The sequence below is a fragment of the Vicia villosa genome, unplaced genomic scaffold (assembly GCF_029867415.1).
Source record: "Vicia villosa cultivar HV-30 ecotype Madison, WI unplaced genomic scaffold, Vvil1.0 ctg.000010F_1_1, whole genome shotgun sequence".
Lineage (NCBI taxonomy): Eukaryota > Viridiplantae > Streptophyta > Magnoliopsida > Fabales > Fabaceae > Vicia > Vicia villosa.
In genome coordinates, this window is record NW_026704940.1 from 893691 (window position 1) to 916211 (window position 22521).

Sequence of the window (22521 nt, forward strand, 5' to 3'; positions counted from 1 at the left end):
ATATTTTATTTTAAACAAACATTTTTAAAATTATGCGATATTAAAATAATCTCTCATGTTTTTCATCTAAAATATTATTATTTTTAATTGATAATGGAGTCAATTGTTATTTTTAGTACACAACGAGTCAATTTTGTTAAGGCAATATTAATACTAAATAACAATTTTATAAATTTCAATTTAGAAAATAATTGATGTGAAATATTAATATTAAATACAATGTTCTAAATTTTAATTTAGAAAATAGTTTATGTGAAATATTAATACTAAATACAATTTATAAATTTTGACCTTTTCTTTTTTGGCTATAGGATCCAATTAATTTAGAGTACACAATTCAAATAGGAGTGGTGCTATCTATACACCAAAAACAAATATATTACCTCTACACCGTATAAATATACCACATGTGCATGTGTTTTATGTGTCAAAAAGAAAAAAAATAATATTAATTAAATATTTTAAAAATACAAAACCGTATTTTATACGGTGTAAGTGTCAATTTTTAGTGTAAGAATATCAATTCTGTTCAAATAGATGAACCTAACCAAAAAAATAAAGTTTATGTGAGTTCGTTCAATTCATTCGGACTACACCATTATTATTAAATTAAAATATCTAAGTATATTTTATTATATTTTTATTCTTATATTTTCTTTTTAGAAAAACTAATATTAGGGGAGGAAAAACCATTGAATTGTAACCATCCTTACATTGTACATGGACAATTCATCCCATTTATGAAGAAATTCATTCAAAGTTGAATATGAAAAATAAGGAAAAAAATAAAGAAAAAAAATTAATATTTCAAACATGAGATTCATTCTCCATCATTACTAAACCCTATTTAATCACCTATGAACTTAACCTGTGTACAATTCCTGTGTAGAATTAAGAAGAAAATTGGTTATTATGGCTATTGCACTGAAATCATCATGCTTCTTGCAATTGAAGAAAGCTGAAACCGGTTTCAATAATCTCAGTTTTTCCTCTAACAATGTTTCAATAATGTCAGTTAAAAGATTCACTTCGGTTTCTGCTACTGCCAACAGGACTATTGAAGCAGTTAGCATCTCTGAAACATTCAAAAGCCTCAAGAAACAAGGCAAAGTGAGTTTGTATTTATTATTTTTTGCATGTTTATAATGGATTAGTAACTATTGTATGAGTATGAAACATTGATATTATCTGTTTATCGTGTATCAGACACCAGACACATTTTTAATATAATAGGTCAGTGTTACATATATTTGTAATGTTTTGAAATGATTATTTTCTAAGAAGCATATTTGTGTGAAGGTGGCATTAATCCCATACATCACAGCTGGTGATCCTGATCTTTCAACCACAGCAGAAGCATTGAAAGTTCTTGATTCATGTGGATCTGACATTATTGAACTCGGTGTTCCATACTCCGATCCTTTAGCAGATGGTCCTGTTATCCAGGTTTCTTTCTTTCTTCTTGCTATTCAAAACTCGGAACTGTAATTGTTATTCTAGATATCATTGTTTGATTGATTCTCAAACCGATGTGTCTTTCTGACTTCAGGCTGCTTCTACAAGATCTTTAGCAAGAGGAACCGATTTTGATTCGATTATTTCTATGTTGAAGGAGGTACTACACTATACTTTGTTTGGCAGGATATTAATTTTCGTCTAGTTAAAATAAAACTGATTTTTGTGATATTCTGAATGGTTGGCTTTTCAGGTCGTTCCAGAATTATCTACTCCAATTGCATTGTTTACTTATTACAATCCAATTCTGAAACGCGGTACTGAGAGATTTATGTCCATTGTAAAAGACACTGGCGTTCATGGTGAGACTCAATTGAAGTAATGGTATATAGTTAGAGCCGTCTTTGATAACGTGCAAGGCAGTCTATCGCACTGGGTCTAGAATTTGTCACGCTTAAACTGTGGCTAAAAAATACCTCATAAGACGGCTCTGAGTATAATATGTATTAAATATTAATACTATTTCACTGTGCTTCACTACTTAAGTGATGATATTGTTTTGTTTTTTATATGTTATGCAGGGCTTGTAGTCCCGGATGTTCCTCTGGAGGAGACCGAAACTCTAAGGAAAGAAGCTAAGAAGAATGGAATTGAACTGGTTTGCAAGCTGCCTTTGAAATTTTCTTTTATTTTGTTTCTGGATTTCGAACGAATGATTATTATGATTTGGCACATTTGATTGTTTGATGTCATGAAGGTACTCCTCACAACGCCTACCACTCCAACAAACCGAATGGAGGCCATTGCTGATGTTGCAGAAGGATTTGTCTATCTTGTAAGAGCTTCTATCAGTTATGCTAAATTCGGTTGTTTTTCTGTATTTTGTATTAACCTTTTTTTTATTAGGTGAGTTCTTTGGGGGTCACTGGAACTCGAGCATCAATTAGTGGTAAAGTTCAGGCTCTTTTGAAAGAAATCAAAGAGGTTTGTCTCTTTACAGTTCATTCATAAAAGCAATTTGGATTGAATGTTGTTACGGAGTTACTGCATTCATGAGATAAAAGTCGTTAGATGAAGATTAAATAAAAAATATATATTCATCTGACGAAAACTTTGAATCTCATGATAATAGTTTGCAGTAACTAAATTTAATTCGAAAATGTTAATGCTAACTCTAATGGTTTTCTTGAAATAAAGGCAACACGTAAGCCTGTGGCAGTTGGCTTCGGGATATCAACAGCCGAGCAAGTGAAGCAGGTAATACGTTTTTCTAATAGTTAGGATTCGAACTCTAGACCTTATTGTTTAACTCAGACAAGTGTTGGCGCATCCAGATATCTAATATTTTGAACGAATAATTTGTTTCAGGTGGCGGGATGGGGTGCTGATGGTGTGATTGTTGGAAGTGCTATGGTGAAGTTGCTTGGTGATGCCAAAACTCCTCAAGAGGGATTGAAAGAACTGGAAAATTTCACTCTCTCCTTAAGATCAGCACTTGATTGAAATTATGTCTGGAAGATCAAAGACTTCTAGTATTGTTGTCTTCATAGATAATGGATTGAATAAAGATTTTCTTCAAAGAAATTATGCAAATGTGATGTAATAGGGTCAAGTTTTTATTCACTTTCAATTATGACAGGTTATTTTCGTTATTGAAATAAATGTTCTACTTTAGATTTATCAACTTTCTCTACTGAGCTGTGCCAATTGATTCCTGATATGATTTCATATACTTAACATTGCTGCTTGTTGTTTTATGATTGATTGTTTTCTTGAAAAAAAAATTTGAGATTGGTTAATTGAATACTCTTCTTGTTCAATCATTTAGATCAGTATCTTTGATAAGTACCCGTTGTGGCCGTGTTATTTTGTTCAATATAAATATTATTGTAGAGATAAATGTCGTAAAAACAGATGTGTAAAAGATATAAATTTGTTTTCAATAGATTGGGCCAAAGTTTGGAATATTTTGATCAATAAACATCATTTTCCTTTTAATATTCAATATTCAGTAATTTTATGTTTCAGTCAATATTCAATATTTTGATCAGTAACTTCATGTTCCCGCTAATATTCATTATTGGTGATAAATTATTTTTATTAATTTTTAATGATAATTTGATTCACTCAATTTTTGGTGATACAACATCATTATAATTGGAGTACTAAATATATTTGTAACGTATTTATTTTATACCAATTAAGATATTGGTAAGTAATTGATATGATTTTAATGTATTGATTCTATAATAATTAAATTATTCCAAACGTAATGATTATAACGTATGGGTCGTTAAAAAGACTTTTATATCTTACAAAATTAGATAATTTTAAGTAAATCATACAAAAGTACAATATTTTCTCAAAATTTTTTTTGTTAGGTAAATCATACAATATTGTAAAAATAGTATAATTTTGTAAGATATAAAAGTACAATATTTCTCAAATCTAATAATTTAAAAATACATATTGTAAGTACTAAAAGAATAAGAAATCAAAAGTTGCAATCACATGCATTAAATCATAAATTAAAAGTTGCAATCAATCAATCAATGATTACTAAAGGTAATTATGATATTTAACTTTTTTATAGGTAAATATTTATGTCTTTTCATTCTAAACTCTTTATTTACCTAAAAAATGTACTTTTTTTTTATTCTTTGATTCTATTTTCTTATATATTTCAAAATTATGTATATATTTTTAATTTGTAATGTTTTATTATATTCTATCTTTATTTTTTTTTAGTTTTGTTCGACCTTACAATAAATAAATATCAATAATATTTTATAAAACTAACTTTATAAATTTTATATATATATATATATATATATTGATAAACTTAATTTTTTAATTTGACCTAACTAAAATATTCTTTAATTCTATGAATTAATGTACAATATTATGTTATTTATATATTATAATATCTATAATTTTTATAATTACTAAGATTTAATATAAATATCACTCAAACATAAAATCAATTAATCAATGAAATTTATTTATTAAAATTTGCAATAATATACCAATTATTTCTATATCAAGAAAATAGGTGTGCTGCTTCATTATTTCACCAAACCGTTTTTTAAAATCACCTTCAAATCGACCATAATGTTTGGACTATTATGGATAAGAAGTTAAAAATTGCAATCACATTAAATCAAAAATCAAAATAATAAATCAAAAGTTGCAATCAGATTAAATCAAAAATTAAAGTTGCAATCAATTAAAGATGATTATGATATTTAATTTTTTTTATAGGTAAATGATTTATGTCTTTTCATTTCAAAACTTTTATTTACCTAAAAAAATATACTGTTTTTTTCTTTATTCTTTGATTCTATTTTCTTATATATTTCAAAATTATGTATACATTTTTAATTTGTAATATTTTATTATATTATATCTTTATTTTTTGTTTTGTTCGACCTTACAATAAATAAATATCAATAATATTTTATAAAACTAACTTTATATATATATATTGATAAATTTAATTTCTTAATTTGACCTAACTAAAATATTCTTTAGTTCTATGAGTTAGTATAAAATATTATCTTATTTACATATTATAATATCTACCATTTCAATAATTACTAAGATTTAATATAAATATCACTCAAACATAAAATCAATCAATCAATCTATGAGATTTATTTATTAACATTTGCACTTAAAATATAAAAAATTAAAGTTCATTCTATGAATTAATATGAAATATCATGTTATTTACATATTATCTACCATTTCGACAAAACTTGCGCAAGCATAACCCAGTAATTTCAAACAGATTCTCCCTTGTATATTGACACCAACCAACTTGATTTCTACTTCTACTGCTCAAACTTTCAGGGCAGTCAAAGAAGAATATTTATTTCAAACGAATCGTATAGACGATGTTTGGTACTGTCTGCACCACCAGAAAAAAATCCAAAACAACCCATGTAAAAAACTAACCATATACTATGGAGTGACGCCAATTGGTACTTCAGAATGATACATTACAAATTAAACCTGCAAATAACATAAAAGATAGTATAAACCAAAATTTCCACGATTAGGTTTGATGAACATGATAGAGAATGTGAAAGTATGATCGGTTATATATAATGATAAAACCGTTTTGGAATGTGGAAGTTGGAGGGCTTGGAAAGTGGAAGTTGGAGGGCTTGGAAAGCAGAAGGCTTAAAAGTTATGGATCGAAGAATAGAAGGTTGTGGCTGCTGATGTGAAATATTGTGGAGACAGCAGCTGATGAGGACAGTCTCAATGATCAAGAAAAGGGAGACTTTTCTTATATGATAGATATGTGAAACGTTATAAATATCACACTGAGTAGCATTATTGATAATGGAGCTGCATTTGGAAGTTGGAGGGATGGATTATTAACTGCTGCTGCATGTTAGAAACAGATGAACATTTGAGAAGCCAAAAGAGTGGTGACGTGGATGAACCAGGTTGAAAGTTAAAGAAGAGAATTCCTTGCTACCATGAAGTCACGTGTCGCAGCCAGAGGAGTTGTTGAAAAAGATAGAGTTTTCTTATATTTATATTATAGATTGTGATATCTGAAAAATAATTACTCTCAACTGAAAGCACCATGAAATGAAGGAGAATTTGATTTGATTCACCCAGCTTGCTTGCTGTATTAATTAATAATAAATTTTTAAAAAAAAAAACCTTATAGAGCTATAAACTTTTCTCCATTCTTTCAAACTAGTTGATAATATTAATGACATAGGTCTTGAGATGAGAAAAACTACATAGTTTTTGGTTGAAGTCCGAAACCAGTCAATATAGCATTTTGATTAAAGTTTTTTTTCCCTTCTTTATACACAATAAATTAATGTTTAAACTAATGTTTTGTTTGTGAATTTGGAGAAGAAGGAAGACGAGAGTTTTGAAAAATAGGTAGAATTGGGTGAAAAGAATAAAAAGATTTTGGGTACGAGAGTTTTGGAGTGTTTGGTTGTATTCATAACACCATAAAATTTATAAAATGGAGAAATCAAAAATTATATTGAATGAGAGTTTTGAGGGCTTAAATAAATTTTCTAAATATCTTTTAGATTGTTATAGTATTCTAAAAATTAAAAATATAGTAATGATAATGACTCTCTAATCATTCTAAACAAAGTTATTTTTTTTAAAAATGTCAAATATTTTCTTATATTTTTTAAAAATTTCGTTTTCAGAAGTCTTCTTCCCCCACCCCTCCAAACTCGCAAACAAAATCTAAGGCAATTTCTTTTTCCACCTTCGTATGTTCTCTCAAACCCTTGACAAAAAGTCAAAACACTTTTTATTTTCGGAGATGCATTTACAGATGCACAATTTTTACACAAAATAAGCGCAAATTATTGAACACTCATCACTATGACAAAATTTAATTCGGAGATGCATCTCCGTAAGTTTTTAATGTATATATAACGCGTGTCTGACCCTCCATTTTCTCCTTTTTTATTTTTTGAATACTTTTCTTTCTAATTGGAGTTCGTGAGCAACATTGTTATAGTCAATTTTTCAAGCAACAGAAAAATCTCTACTTTAAACTTATCAATCTCAACTCACTACACACACTAACACACTACATTGAACACTATTCATCCTTATCAACACTTTTTAGAGGAAGTTTTTCATTTAACTTTTTTTACTTGTATTAAGTAAAATAGTATACTTTTAATGTATTAGGTAGTAGTAGATTTCCAAATAAGTAATGTTATTTTTTTTGAGTTGTTAGGGCAAGATTAAGAATTGTTTCTGTCATTGAAGCAAAACACAAATTTTTTTCGAAAATGCATCTCTGAAATGGATTATTTTTTATTTTCAAATATGCATCTCCGAATTTGGTCCTTACTACAAAGTTTCAAACTAATCTCTTTCCAATTTTTTTAAATAGACAACAGCTGAATGAGACTCAACCGTGAAACTCAACCGTGAAACTCTACCCGCAATTGCCCTAGCATGTTCCATTTATACTAAGGCACCAAATGCCTTGGATTACCGACGGCAGAGGATAAGCCAATGGGTTTAAATTAGACATACGCAATAGACTATATACTTTGAGAACTATATTTGTAATATTATGACATGTTTATTTTAATTAATGGATTTCTTTTTTTTGAAATGTTAATGCTTGAATTAAATTATTGATTATAGTACTGTTAATCAGATTAAAAAAAATTCAAATTAAAACAAAAATACAAACCTAAACATTGTTCTTGCCCACACTGCATGCAGAACAAATTTCAAAAATACATCTCTAAATATTAATATTTCGAATATCTATCTCCAAACCAAATTTTTGTAAAAACAATTAATAGTACATTCGGTTATACATCTTCAAAAATTCCTAAAGCATTTTTAAAGGTGTGATTCACTCAGTAAGAGACAATAACGTGGCAAACTAATAAGATGAGCAGAGGGACAGACTTTCTCTATGTCGAGGATGTGCCATGGCACCCCTTAATTCAATTTATTAAGTAGATATACATTGTATAAGAGTGTTAATCTATATATTACAAATTACAAATTTTCCTAAATATTGTTATTTTGCGAGCGGATCATTCAATGATCAATCCCAATAGTTGCTACTTTCTATTTCAGGTTACTGTATTATTAATCTATTAATGTTCGAACCCACGCAGGTAAGAGGAGCAATATGATAGATACCAACTGACATATTAAATAAAATAGGGAGAATTCCTTTGAATTACACATTAAATAGCAACTTAGATACCAACTGACATATTAAATAAAATAGGGAGAATTCCTTTGAATTACACATTAAATAGCAAAACTTAGAGGGTCTGCACCTCCCAATGCCAAAATTACCCCTTTTCCTATCAAACTTCACGATGATTAACTCCCCCAATGTCTTCCCCTATTTATTCTAAACTTAAACACTTTAAATTAATAATATAATTATTATAATAATTACTCACTACTCACTAACTCTTCTAATAATTTAGTAACAGTTACAAAGTTACAAAATTGAAGAGTCTATAACAATACTACCACTAAATGTTATTACTTATTATAAATATAGCACACACAAAAGTATCAGTCAAGAATTGCCACTCATTAGAACAAGATATTGGTACAGGTTGAAACTACTATTTACGCAGCTTAATGATTTGTATGGAAAATGACTATCAAAAAAATATATCTAATGCAGCAGTATGCAGGGCTGTTGAAATGTCCCTACTGAATTTTGGTGCCAGACTGGAGGACGGATGTTACTTTGCTTTGAAAGTGAGCTTCTAGCCTGCAAAAGAATATCAGGATGTAAGAAACAGCATAAAGTAAAGGAGGAAAAGTACACAGAAGGTTGAAGCACCATGCCTTGTAGCACATTTGTAATATATGGTTTCTGGAGAATTATAGGTGCGTGCATTCCCAAACATTCTTCTCACATCCTCAACAAACATCTCAAATGTCACGTAATATTGTTCTGATTCCACCCTCTTACTCATTGTCTTCAGATCTGTGTTCAAATTAGGAATATGTTATAGATTTCATATGCAAGTTATATGATTTCACATAAAAATTTTGTGGAAGATCTCGCTGTTAAAAATTCACTTGCAAGTTTTTTAAATCACAAGACTCGATAAACTTTAGGGATGAAGCACAAACATCCCTATGATTAGGTGTTTCTAGCTGTCCGACGCATGTCGCACTCCAACACGTGTCGGAAATTTTTTATAAGTATCCCAAAAAAGTAGGTTTTTTATTTGCTTCGACGATCTTTGAATTGGTGCCCCTACACCCATGGCACTCGTTAGATACGTGTCAGAAAATCCAATTGGTGCCCTACACCCATGGCACTCGTTAGATACGTGTCAGAAAATCCAATTGGTGCCCTACACCCATGGCACTCATACGACGCATTTTTTGTTTTGCTTCGACACACCTTATAAGTTCTTGGAACTAATTTCAAACCCATAAAAGAGTTAAAGATGTGTCTAAGCAATGTTTACCAATAAAGGGTTTAGAATATTTTTAACTTTTTGAATAGCAGATGGATAAATAAATATGTAACAGTGTCATTGTCCTATGTTTTTTATATTAGGAGTGTCAACATGTCCTTGTTTAGATTGTTTCATAGTTTGCAGATGAGAATCTGAATCCAAATAAATGGTTCAATTTTGTTATGTACTAAGCTTGGGGGAGGGGGGTCAAGTGAGCTGAGAAGCTAATCCTTTCCATAAACACGCACTTGGTGACACAGACTCTAATAACATTTTCACACTCATTTGTCATGCTTCCAAGATTGGCAAACCATACCGCATAAGAAACAAGTGCAAAACTTACAACTTGCACAAGAAATAAATACCAAAAACAAATGCCGGGGGAGGAAGTGACAAGAAATAATATGATATCAATTTCAGATAGCAAAAGCAGCGAGCATGTTTCTAGACACATTCTTACCCATTGGATCCTTGATGATCTCATAGTAATCAGGAACGTCCCGTGGATCAACGGGTTCTTTGAATGGCCAAGCATCAGCGTGATCAAGCAATGACTGCTGAAAAGAAAAATGATTGTCATAGTTAATTTCTTCAGTTTAACTATTCCACCCAGGCATATTTTATGGTGTGATTATCCATGAATATAAATCTATGCATCATTTTCAAAAAGATCAATAAGCAAAATTTGAGTCAAAGTGCAACATCAATAACCTGCCTTGAGAAGTGAACGCATAAACGCGGTTAAATGTTTCAGGTTTGCAGCATTGTCAGTAGAACCCCCTAAAGTTCTGAACCGCGAATGACCCCACTGATCAGGAGTCCATCCAGCCTCTCCTGTAATTGGCATTCAGTCACAAATTAAAACTTTGATCAGGAAATCACCATACGGAAAAATAGGAAAAAGAAATTCATTTCATTCATAAGCATGTTGTGGGTCAATTTTTCCACAACATCCAAGTTGATGGTCAAATATAAGAGTATGTTCCAAATTAGCCTTAATTAGTAGGCAGTTTTTATTTATTATAAGTGTCATGTGTAACTGCACTGCAATTAGAATAAGAATTAATGTTAAGAAACTATAAATGAAATTTGTGTTGAAAAAGTAAATAAATAAATCAACTATAAATTTTTAATCAAATCAATACACAATTTTCAAACACAGTTTCTCACAAACATTCCATTTATAAATTTCTTAACATGTGCCCATTGGGCACAAGTTAGCATTACCCTTAATTAATTAGGAGAATGAAAGTGTTATCTATAAATTGAGAGGGTGATTAAGAGAGAGAGGATATCATGGAATTGAGTTAGGCTTTGCTTCATTTATGTGTGCTCCATTTATGTGTGAGGTGCAAAATAAATTAAAGGGCTGAGATTAAAAGATTAAAACAAAGTATTTATCTAACAGAAAAAAACAAAACCCTAACTATACAACTTAGGATTTCATCTTCTTCCTCTCAGCACATCATCACCACATCCCCTCAGTCCTATGCTCGTCACCACCTCCTTCCGCCGTCCTTCTGAGTGGTGTCATTTATCCCTTCTGCTCCACACACAGCGGGGCTGTTTTGCTATCTCTCACCCTTCCACCACCGCCGCCGTCACAAAGCAACCCAAAGTCATCGATGCTAATAATATATTTATCATCATGTTGTGATCAACTTAGACATCCCCGTCCCATTCATACCCTCAAATTGAAATCAATTGATTGTTTATTAAAATAAATCTAAATGAATTATAATTTGAATTTTTTATTCCAGTTATCAATTTTGAAGAAAAAGTTTATTTTTTATATAATTATGTTATTTCAAGGTTATATCAAACCCTCAGTTGATGGGAATAACAAAGGTCTCTTTTGTTTGTGTTATTTTTATTAGAGATTTCAAATACTGCCACTAGGACTGGCGGTTGCGGCGGCGGCAACGTGAGGGATGGTTGCCACTAAGGTTGGTGGTTGCACATCGAAGGAGGAATGGCTGTGAGTATAAGGAAGGTAGAGATGATGAGAGGAAGAAAAAGGAATGTTTTTAAACTAATTGTCAACTTTTAATCTATCTAAACAGTTTGATTTATTTCTACCATATGTCACACATCAATGCATTCATCAATGCATTAAACAAGAGTAAATGGAGCGCACATAAATGGAGCAAAGCCTGACACCTTGGAATTTGATTGGAAAGGGGTCACATGTCACACATCAATGCATTAAACAAGAGTAAATGGAGTGCACATAAATAGAGCAAAGCCTGACACCTTGGAATTTGATTGGAAAGTCGTCAGTTTGACATTGGGGAGGTGCAGACCTCGAAGTTCTGCGATTATCATTCTGTAATCAAACGGATTTTCTCTATTTACTTTTCTATATGAGTTGGATTCTATCAGAGTCACAAATCAAATGTGATATGAAATGTTTAAAAACTCGAGAGTTTATACAGAATCGGTAGAAGATTCAAAAATCGTAACTCGAGGATCGTAGCACGGATCATAAGATCCTACTACAGGTTGAAAAGCACTGCAACGAGTCAGCATTGACGATGGTGATGTCTTGTTAATGAAAGAGAATTCAACGAAATAAAAAGCTTGAATGTGAAAGAGGAAGAAGAAGCTCGAATCTGAAAGGGAAAAGAGGAAGTAATTCTGTTTAGATAATTCGTTAGCGAGGAAGAAGAAGCAGCTTGAATGTTAAAGAGGAAGAAGTAATGGAAAAGAATTTATGTTGAAATAAGTCTGTAACATGGAAGAAAGAGAATTTATGTTGAAATAATTCTGTACCGAGTTATTTCATGATACACGTTTCTCTTGAAAAAGATAAATTTTGATCATGTCTTTATGAATTCTTATTTTAGAAATAAATCAGCATTTAAAGAAACCCGGCCTGATCTAGGCCCATTTTAGAAAATTAGGGTTTTTCCTTAAAAAACACCTTAAAACAGAAGCGCCGCCTTGCAGAATGGAAAACGAGTCACAATTTCAACTCGGACCAGTTTACCGAGTTTCACCATACGAGTTTACCTCTGATTCAGCACGCCGGCATGCTCCTGAAACGTTACCTCGGACGAGTTAGCGAGTCAACTAGCAGTTCTGCATACACGGGTGATATAGACTAAAGATATGTTTATAAGTGGAGACAATTCTCATCTTACAAGCCGATTTAGTAAAATTGAGTTAGGCAAAATCCAAAATTTAAGATATAGTATCTTTGTTGGAAGTAGGGGGGAGACGAAAGGTGATCAAGCCTTTGCTTGGAAGTCCTTTGAGGAAAAGGGAACAGAAGGACTAAAGGAGGAGCATGTGTTCTCCCAGTCCTTACTCCTTGGATTTATGGATTGACAGGGAGACATAATTCTTTTTTCAAATTAAAAAGTTAAATAAGTTTTTTTGGTCCTATAAAAATCTCAAATTTTGTTTAGTCCTAAAAAATTTCATTAAATTTTGGTCCCCAAAATATTTTCCGTCTGAACTTTTAGTCCTCCCTTTTAACTAAGTTAACAGAATCTGTTTATGGCATGTGATGTGTTTTTTTAATGATCTGAATTTGATATTATTATTTAACTATGCACATATGGAAATAAAGAAAATAACAATAAATAAGTGGAAACGAATCTTCAACTTTTTTTGGCAAAACCAATCATCATCTTCTCACCCAAAATAAAAAAGTCATATTCTCCAAAATCCCCCACACCATGGGCAGTGAAGGAAGGGAAAGGAATAAAGAAAACCATCCTGTTTTTTTAAATGAAGTAGAGAATCCTAGGTATCATGTAAATCTGAAGATATAAAAGAAAAAACTACCTAAACAAATAGCAGCGGCGAAAGAAAAACAAAAACAAGTAAAAAGAGGATGGGTTTATACCTAGCCGACAGCAAGTTCAAAACATAATTTTTGTCATGTTATTTTTCAAGACCCCTAATCCGTGATTCGCAAGTATTGGAAAAAACTCAAATCACATGTTGGTTAAAGAAAGAGCCTACAAAGGGTTTACATTAAGTGGCACCACTCACCTAACAAATTGGTTTTATAAGGATGAGTTAACTCAAACTTTAATTCTGATATGTTATTAAGACCCTATCAATTTGGGTCATCCACCATTTATGGGCATGGGGTGTGTTAAAAAAACTCAAGTCTCACATTGGTTAAAGATAGAACCTACAAAAAGTTTATATAGAATGACATCTCTCACCTTACAAATCGGTTTTGTAGAGATTAATCAAGTCAAACTCTAATTCTAATGGAAAAGATATTGAGAAACGCAAGGGTGAAAAAGAGAGAACAATACTAGTAAATCAGAAGAAAAAAAATGGGTTTGTTAGGATTTAGAGACAGCAAGAAATCAATTACCATTAATGTGGAATCTAAAAAGTGAAAAGATGAATACTATAAATTGAATGGTTTTCTTCATTTGATTGCCTTCATTGCAGCTAGTTTTTTCACTGTTGCTACCTTATTGAACTTGGTTTTCTTCATTTAACTTTTAAAAGATTTGAATTGAATTTACCATTTTTATAGTATCATTATCCTTAGGTTTCTCGGCTTCAGTTAAGGAAAAAAAAATCTGGATGGTTTTTTTATTTGATTCCATTCCTTCATAGGATTGTTTAAAAACTCTTGAGTCCATGGTTCTCAAGATCTTGATCTTAAAATTTTAGATTTTAAGGTCTCACTCACCCCCATCGATCCCGTTCTTAAGTATAATCGTGTGTTGTAGCCCAACTGTGAAAAAAAACCCATGAATCAAGTAAAGATACTTTAAATATATACTATTATTAGTATGATCTTATGATTATTGTTGCGATCTTATGTTTTACGATCTTGTTACCTCCTCTCCATCTTACAAAAATAATTAGGTAGGATCTTCCGACCTTAGCTACGATTTTATATTTTACGATCTTGCTATACTCTTCCAATCTTAGGTAAGATCTCGATCTTGACAACCTTGATAGAGTCTACACAGAATCGATGGAGGATTGGAATATCGTAACTCGAGGATCGTAGCACGAATAATAAGATCCTACTAGTGGAAAAATAATTTTTATGTATATATCATGCCCAAAAATCATATAGAAGTTCATAAGTACACAATCATAACCATAAATTCATAAGTTCATTATCATTATCATAAATTCAAAATCAGAACATAATCATAAAAACTAAGTTCAAATTAAAAATCATCTCTTAGAAGAACAGGGGAGGAAAAAAACAGAGCCGAATGGTTGCGTTTAAGGAAGAAGTCGTTCTGTATAGAATAAAAAATAAGAAGCAATTAATAAGGAAGAATAGTGATAGAACAAGAGAACTTATGGGGAAACAAAAGAGTAATAATATGCTGTAAGGATTGCGTTTTTTGAGATACGGCATATCTCTGAATTTCTATTTAAAATAATAAAAAATAATGGGTTTAAATTATGACGCGATCCAGGCCCATTTTAAAAAATTAGAGTTTTTCTCAAAAAAAACCCAAAAAAAGGAGCCGCTGCGGCTCAGAACTCAAAACGAGTTTACTTTACAACTCGTGCCGTTTACCGTTTTTGTTAACTGCGATCCCACCTGAATCGCAGTACGCCGACATGCTATTGGAACGTAAAATTGTATGAGATTACGTGCTAACTCGCAATCCTGCATACACTGCTTCACAACCACGGTTGCTAGGGATTTTGGAGAAGATGGAGGTTGGTTTGGTCAAACAAAAAAAAAAGATTGATTTCCATGTGTGCGTAGTTAAATAATTAAAAAAATCTAGGTCATTATAAAAGCACACATGGCAATGCCACATCAAATTCTGATAAACTCGGTTAACGAGACTAAAAGTTGTGACGGAAAACATTAAGGAGACCAAAACTTGATGAAAAATCATAGAGGGACTAAAACCAAAATTTAAGATATTTATAGAGATCGATAACTTATTTGACCCCAAGCTAAATAAAGGGAAAATGGAACATCCCTCTAATTTTAATTACCAGACAGGGTGAGAGTTTCCCTCCTTTACCTAATCCAAACAGCTCAAGAACTTCAAAAAATGGCATTAATTCCGTACATCATAAATAATACCACCTCCCATTTTCCTTTAGCTCAAGAAAAAGTTAATCAGTAAGATGCATTCAGCACTAAGAAGCACAAAGACTTGGAATCATTCATAAGGCCTTGGATGAGAGAGGTGGACATATTATACAAGTATAAGTTAACTAACCTATAAAAAGAGACAAAAAAGTTTGACACGAAGCTTGCCATATTGTGAAGATAGGTAATGCATAAATTTTTCCATAGGCACCAAACAAAAATGTTGATAAGTAGCTAAACAGAAATTGGGAATAAATTACTTACTCAAACCAGGGATGTCATCAACAATTTTTTTAGGAATACCAGCTTCTTTCTGCATAGTGTCAATCAGGAGGGGAAAGTTAATATACTATAAGCTTTCCAATCAGACTTACATATGAAAAAGAAAAATGTAGCTTCAACCAAAATAAAAGATGATTATTTTCCCTATCCTTACTCATTATTCATGTTAAGGAAGTTAGCATGCTTAGATATTGGAAGAGCAGTGCAATTGGTTAAATATCCCATGCAATATTCATATTCATTAAGCTGATAATATAATCCAAATTTTACGAAAGTCACTTGACATGGGAAAAACATAAAATGCCATACAGGAAATGAAAAAAAAGCAGAATTTAGAGTGCCACATACCTTCTGAAAATCAATTCCAGCATAAACAATGTGACAGTTCGACAGTTCTCTAATCTTTTCATCTATTGCCTACACTTATAACCAACAATAATGATCAAACACATCATGATTTATTAAGAGTGGTAAATAAAAAATAGACTAGCAAGAAGCTACACAGCATAAAGAAACAAAGATAATGCATTCCAAATATTAAAAATGACTGAAAATACAACACAGTAATATCTTATTTGTTTACACAATTTGACCAGATAAGCTAAACATCATATAGAAACAGAGATAATGCGTTCAAAAATATAGAAGAGACCAGACCATCTGCACATCATGTAGACACAAAGATAATGCATTCAAAAACAGATGACTGATCAAACCAGGCCAGCGCACAACAAAAAATGCATTCAAAATTATAACAAAAGATTTGAAATACAACACAAAAATAACTCAATTTTTCCATAAAATTAAACCAGACCCAACCAGCTACACATCATAGAAAAACAAACGTAATGCATTGACCAGACCGGAGAAATGAAGAGACCAGACCCAAGGCTTCAATATAAGAGACGGCAAAAATAACAATTAGAGTTAGTTATGCGGCTATGTTTTATTATTATTAATTGTGTCAGTAATGTATGTTTATGTTTAAGAATATATAGGCGACTCGGACATCTAGGACCTACCGCCTCCTAAAAAAGCTTACATTCACATCCCACTGACATTCTTGATCTCCTATAACAAGGAAGTCGCTCCAGAAAACCCTCATCCTCAAGTCGCAGCAAAACATCACCTCTCAAGGACATCCTTTCAGCTAGGAAGCTCTTCAGGATTCGAGTTTTGTGTTGTTCTTTTTTTGTTTTATTGCTCTTGTACTACGGTATGTGGTTCAGATTTGTGCTCTTTTATTCAATATGTACAACCAAGTCCATGACCAGAGATAGGGTGAATCATTTTGTTGAACCTTTTATCATCAGTATTCATAGCTATAAAAATTCCCTGCTCTCATATAATCCCTATACATAAATTGTCGAATAACATTGTAAGGTAAGCCATCCTTATGACAGCAAATTGTTTGATCTACTGTTCTCAAGATGGAGATTCCACCCAGGATCAGAAGGAGGTTGAAAGATCGTAGCGTTGCACCATAACGTAATTACATGTGATTATAAGTTTTTTCTAAGATTTAATATTATTATGATGTATTATTTATTTTCAGTTATTTGCGTGCTTGGGATTAAAATATGATTTATCTAAAACAATAAATGGCAATTAAATGGGTGATATGACCCTATTTTAACAATGCAATGCAAAGTAAAATTTGATTAAAAAATACAAGTTAACGTACCTGTCTTTGACGACGGATCATAGTTGATAAATCAGTGTAAGGAAGCTTTGGATCAATCTTACACTCCATGAGAATTCCCCCATCATAATCCTTTATGTAACTGAAAAGACAAGTATTTATGATGAATTTTCATAGACAGTATAAAAAAAAATAAGTACATCCATTTTAATAAATACTTAAATAGTGCATCACAAAATTCTCATTCTATGGGTGAAAAATCATAATCAATACTAAAAAATCCCTTCAACTAAAATTTACAGCCCCACACCCTCAACAACTAAATAGAAATTTAACAACAAAATCTAAGATCAAAAATTTCAGTTAACTTAAAAGACACAGCATCCACTGTAAAATCGTGAAATGAATGTCCTAATAGGAAGTGCTTCTTAAAGATATCAGAGACAAGAAAATTGAGTATAAGCATACCCTTGCCATCGATCTTTCTCCAAGAAAATCTCTTTTGTAAATCCCTGAAAATACATCCAAACAACATTGCAAATTTTTATAATGCTGTTAATTCAACATAAGGACATTATTGCACAGAAACCCTTCCCAAAGTTAAATAACAATTTCCAGAATACCAAAAGTTTAAATGGAATAGAAAGAACAAATATATGGATCCTGCATGACTGCTACCATGCAGGGAAATTATGCTTCTTAGTATCAGATCCATGACAAACTTGACCAGGAAATAGACGGGACTTGGTGAAAGTTCTTTGCCTATACTCTAAAATTGATAGCCTCCTCCAATAAACAAAAAAGATGGTTCATAACAGATAACTTAACTATTTTTTTCTAGATTTAGGGCAGAAGAAACTCATAACATACTTCCTATTTTTCTAACGCCAGCTAGTAAAATCCAGATGCATCTCTATGGTATATTAGTAAGCCAACAAGACCACAAAAAAAAATTCCCCTTATCAGACAAAAAATGGGTTTTACCCCAAATACAGGATTTTTAAGCTTCATACTATACTATAGTTGTGCATTTCAAACAATTTCCCAAAGTATGGCTCTTTTAGCAACATCACCCGTTTTATCCATAATAGCAATACACATTGATGTACCACCCTATTGGCACAATCCAACTGGGATGTGACGCGCCAGTGCGTGGTTGGCGGCTTGGTACAATAAACATTGCAACTACACATGTTAGACATTTGCATGTTGCTTTTATTGTTTTTCCTGCCATGTGTATTGCTGCAACCCATGTGGCAAAAAGATTAATATTTAGGGAAAGTGTTCATAATATATGTATTGTTTAGTCAGAAAGCAAAATATTTATCATACTACTGATATCAATAGATACCCCAATGGTAATGATCATAAATAGGGATCACAAACCTGTTTGATAAAATAGCCAACAGCATTATTGTCAGCATATGTGAGAAAATGTGTCAGCCCATCTACATCACGTGCATACTGTTTTAAGTGATTCATCAATCTGGTCCCATATCCTTTTACTTGTTCATCAGCTGTAATCGCACAAAAGGCTATCTCACCGAACCTCTGGCTATCAACCATAGTGCACAACAGCATTAATAAATTAAACCACAGGGCAATCCTTGTAAGTGAAGATTTTTTATTTGGGGATGGGGAGGAATAATTATAGAAAAAATAAGAGGGGAAAACAAGGAAGTACCACATATATTTACAGCTTGGGTATTTTCGATAAAATTATCAATCAAACTGATTCTCAGATTACTAATTTATATGGGCCTTGAGAGGCATTTTTATCATGTGCAGAAAGTACAATTATACTAATAAAACAATATAACAACAACTAAAACAGACAACAGTTCACCTCTTTAATAAGCTAACCTGTGATAACAACTACTGTAAACATTCTGTTCCCAGTTATTGATACAAGAACAATAACAATATAACGGCGCAAATATAAATTAAATATTTATGAGAAAAAAATATAAAGTAAAGGCTGCTAGAACCCGGAAAAAAAAGTGGAGATGAGTTATTACCTTGCATATGGACGATATGTAATGCCTCCAACAACGTGATTACGCCTTATAACCATTACAGACTTATGGCTCCTACAAATTTAACATGAAAAGATTTTGTAATAACCGAGATGAGGAAAAATTCAAGAGTAGCAATGGAGAACTTTTTTAGTGAAGACAGAAATCTAACATGCAGTTCTTATTCAATAAATTGACTAGCTGGAAAGTATGAACTGACCATGTGTGCAAACTAGATTTTGTAAAAGAAGTATCTCAAAAACTATCAAACAACAGATACCCCTTAAAAAAAAACTTATTCGTTAATAAAAGAACGGGGATAATAGTGATTTAAGACAGATAACAAACTATGGTCTTCTTGTCAAAGTACCACGTTGCTAAAAAATGAAGATTACTCCTTCAGGTATGCCCCTTTGGTAAACCTACAGTTCTCCTCCATATCAAATTTCAAATACTCTTCAAACTTTGAAGCAGCAAAAGATACAGTATATTAATAATGCCACAAGTATGAATTACGTAAAGTAGTTATAAAAATACTAATCTATTATGCATTAAATAGTTATAAGTCTTTCACTTCTATTCCTAGTTTCTTCGGGAAAACATAAAAACAACAGAAAAAAACTTTATAAACTTCCACTTCGTAATAAACTAGAACTATATCTCCTCATTTCTCTACATGAAAATTTTAGGATCTTTGTTTCAATGAATAGAGAAAGGGAGGAGGTAATTATAGTCAAATAAGTTTTTCAGCTGTATTGTTGATGGTGGTCCATGGCTGAGAGCCAAAATCCCGCCATATTGGCCGCTTAGCAGTGTCATTATGGCGGATTATTGCGGAAAAACCCGTAATATCGATTGATATTTACCATAGCGGCGAGCCCAAAAATTGCCATGTACATCCTCCATAGCGCCGCCATGGTGGATATTTAACTACACTGTTTTTCAGTCGTCACAAATGAAGAAAAATTTACATTCCAAACTAGTAATAGTAAAAAGTATTGGTCAACATTATTATATTTGATAAACAGATAATATAAGATATGCTTTTTTAGGGCTATGTTGGGTAGTGCAACTGGGAATTATTTTAGGCTTGAATTGGAAAAGTAATTTTTCACCAAATCCCAAACATACCCAGACTAATTTAAGCACTGTGTGAGTAAGAAAGTATAACGGGTACTTAAAAAGATTGTGGGCATTACCTATCCATAACAAGTCGGACAATGTACTCCTTGGGCATATTGGGAAGTTGTCTAGCAAATATATTCTTCAATCCTATCAACCTAAGGAGCAAAACAAATAACAATGGCAAGCATAGAACATAATATTAGTAATGATGATTTCACCCACTAAAAAACTTTGGAGTTTTAACAAACAAAAGAAAACAGCAGACTAAACTACATGCAGGAGCGGATGCAATGGGGGTGAGCACGTGCCTTGGCCTAATGTAAGTTCATGTTGCATAGACTCTAGCACTAATTTGTAATTGCACAAAAACAATGTAGTCATTAGGTTAATAGTCATTTATGATACACGTTATTTGGTCTACTGAAAAATACTCTGCATAAACTAGGACTAGGAGTATTATTATGCTCAACTTTGATAACTTTATGATACTTTTGATTTAAATTCTTCAGTAACTAATTTGATCTCTCCTATAAAAACGAGGATAAATGTAATGTCAATTACATCTTTAAATTGCAACAAGTATAAGATTGCTCTAACTTATATCTTAGACTTACAAGCAGTAAAGTAACATATATTATTTTCATAAATAAATGTTTCTAAGAAGATTATTAGTATAGGCAGGCAGGGAAGCATAAGTGTTATACCAAACCATATGCTCGTCGACACCATCATTAGAAAGGCATGCAAATTTGAGTTTTCCAGTTTCTTCCTGAAAAAGACAATACAGACATAACCATGAAACCTGTCACCTCAAACAATTTTATAACATTTTGTCTAATATCTGTGAGCAAATTTAAACCGATTAAAAGAAATGTTGAATGCAAAACTATGACATTAGTAACAAATTTAAGCAGTTAACTGACATTAACAAGCAAGTAAATAATCCTATTTGAATCCTGAATAATTTTGGAGTTTTGAGAACAGATTTCAAACAAAATTAACAAATAACTGTGAAATTTTATCATGAAATTAAGTTAAAGGAGATTAAACAAAACCTCTTTCTTGAGACTCTCTTCCCTGGCACTGTAAGCACCACTGGTCTGCAAATTTTCAGTGAATATCTTCGTTGCATCCTCCTTAACCACAATGCCGGGGACAGAACCGGCGCCGGGAGCAGCACCGGGAACAGAAGGTCCAGAATCTTTAGTCACATCGGACTGTTCGATCTTAACAGTGGAGTTTTCAGTTTTGAGCTTACTATTGCGGGGAGCAGCGGGAGCATTGTTGAGCCTGGAAGCGGTGAAATTCCGCATGGAGGAACCGTTATCATTGTCGTACTCGTCTTCGTCGTCGTCAACAACCGCATCCTCTGAGTCCTCGTCGGAATCAGAGTCGGCACCACGGGCGGAAATGCTTTCTAGGTCGTCATTGGAGGTAAGTGCGCCGTCGCGCGTGTCGGCGGATAAAGAAGAAGGTGGAAATGGAGGCGCGTGATCTTCGGATACGAGTTTGCGTTTGCGGATGGAGGAGGTGGCGGAGGCAGAGGCGGAGTGGGAAGGTGAAGCGGACTGGGAACTCCGGGAACGGAGTGGTCCGGCACCGTGTGATTCCATCTTAGGGTTTCACTTCAATTGGTTCTCAGTTATCGAACGGCTTCTATTTTTTATTTTCTTCAACCTTCAACTCGTTTGTTTATATTTTATTTTGAGAGAATGTAGCTTTCGTTTATACTATGTTTTTAGTTTTCAATGATAGAATAATTCTTATGCATTACGAGTCATTGTAACATATTTTAAACAAACAAGAAATTAAGAGATAAAACGTAGTGGAACTATCCATCTAAATTAATTTTACACCATCGTATAATAAAATTAGAGAAAAGGGGTGATGCACTAACAGTTTAAAAAGTTTTATTAGTGTTAAAAGTTTTACACTGTCAACCAATCACGACCGTGCATTCTACCAAGTCACACCGTT

At 32.2% G+C, this 22521-nt stretch overlaps 2 protein-coding genes across 6 annotated transcripts; one reads left to right on the plus strand and one right to left on the minus strand.

The window, feature by feature from the left end:
• The first annotated feature begins 884 nt into the window (after positions 1-884).
• Positions 885-3089, plus strand: LOC131621584 (tryptophan synthase alpha chain-like). Its single transcript, XM_058892625.1, has 9 exons — positions 885-1110; positions 1300-1446; positions 1550-1615; positions 1709-1817; positions 2037-2113; positions 2213-2290; positions 2362-2439; positions 2653-2712; positions 2824-3089. Exons 1-9 carry the CDS (start codon positions 913-915, stop codon positions 2956-2958), a joined length of 948 nt encoding a protein of 315 aa, XP_058748608.1. The 5' UTR covers positions 885-912; the 3' UTR covers positions 2959-3089.
• A 4690-nt stretch (positions 3090-7779) lies between these two features.
• Positions 7780-22288, minus strand: LOC131621692 (histone acetyltransferase GCN5-like). 5 transcript variants are annotated; one of them, XM_058892725.1, is made up of 13 exons: positions 21600-22288; positions 21249-21313; positions 20619-20699; positions 19423-19494; positions 18791-18959; positions 17873-17916; positions 17447-17546; positions 16111-16179; positions 15745-15793; positions 10141-10259; positions 9886-9982; positions 8795-8941; positions 7780-8717 (listed from the first exon to the last, which is right to left on the minus strand). In XM_058892725.1, the coding sequence occupies exons 1-13, from the start codon at positions 22155-22157 to the stop codon at positions 8659-8661; spliced, it is 1629 nt and encodes a 542-aa protein (XP_058748708.1). In that variant the 5' UTR covers positions 22158-22288; the 3' UTR covers positions 7780-8658. The 5 variants fall into 5 exon arrangements, 3 of the variants coding, with proteins under 3 accessions (XP_058748708.1, XP_058748709.1, XP_058748707.1); XM_058892726.1 differs by having other exon boundaries at positions 7790-8722; positions 8800-8941; positions 9886-9979; positions 21600-22286; XM_058892724.1 differs by having other exon boundaries at positions 7790-8722; positions 8800-8941; positions 21600-22286.
• Between the last annotated feature and the right edge of the window lie 233 nt (positions 22289-22521).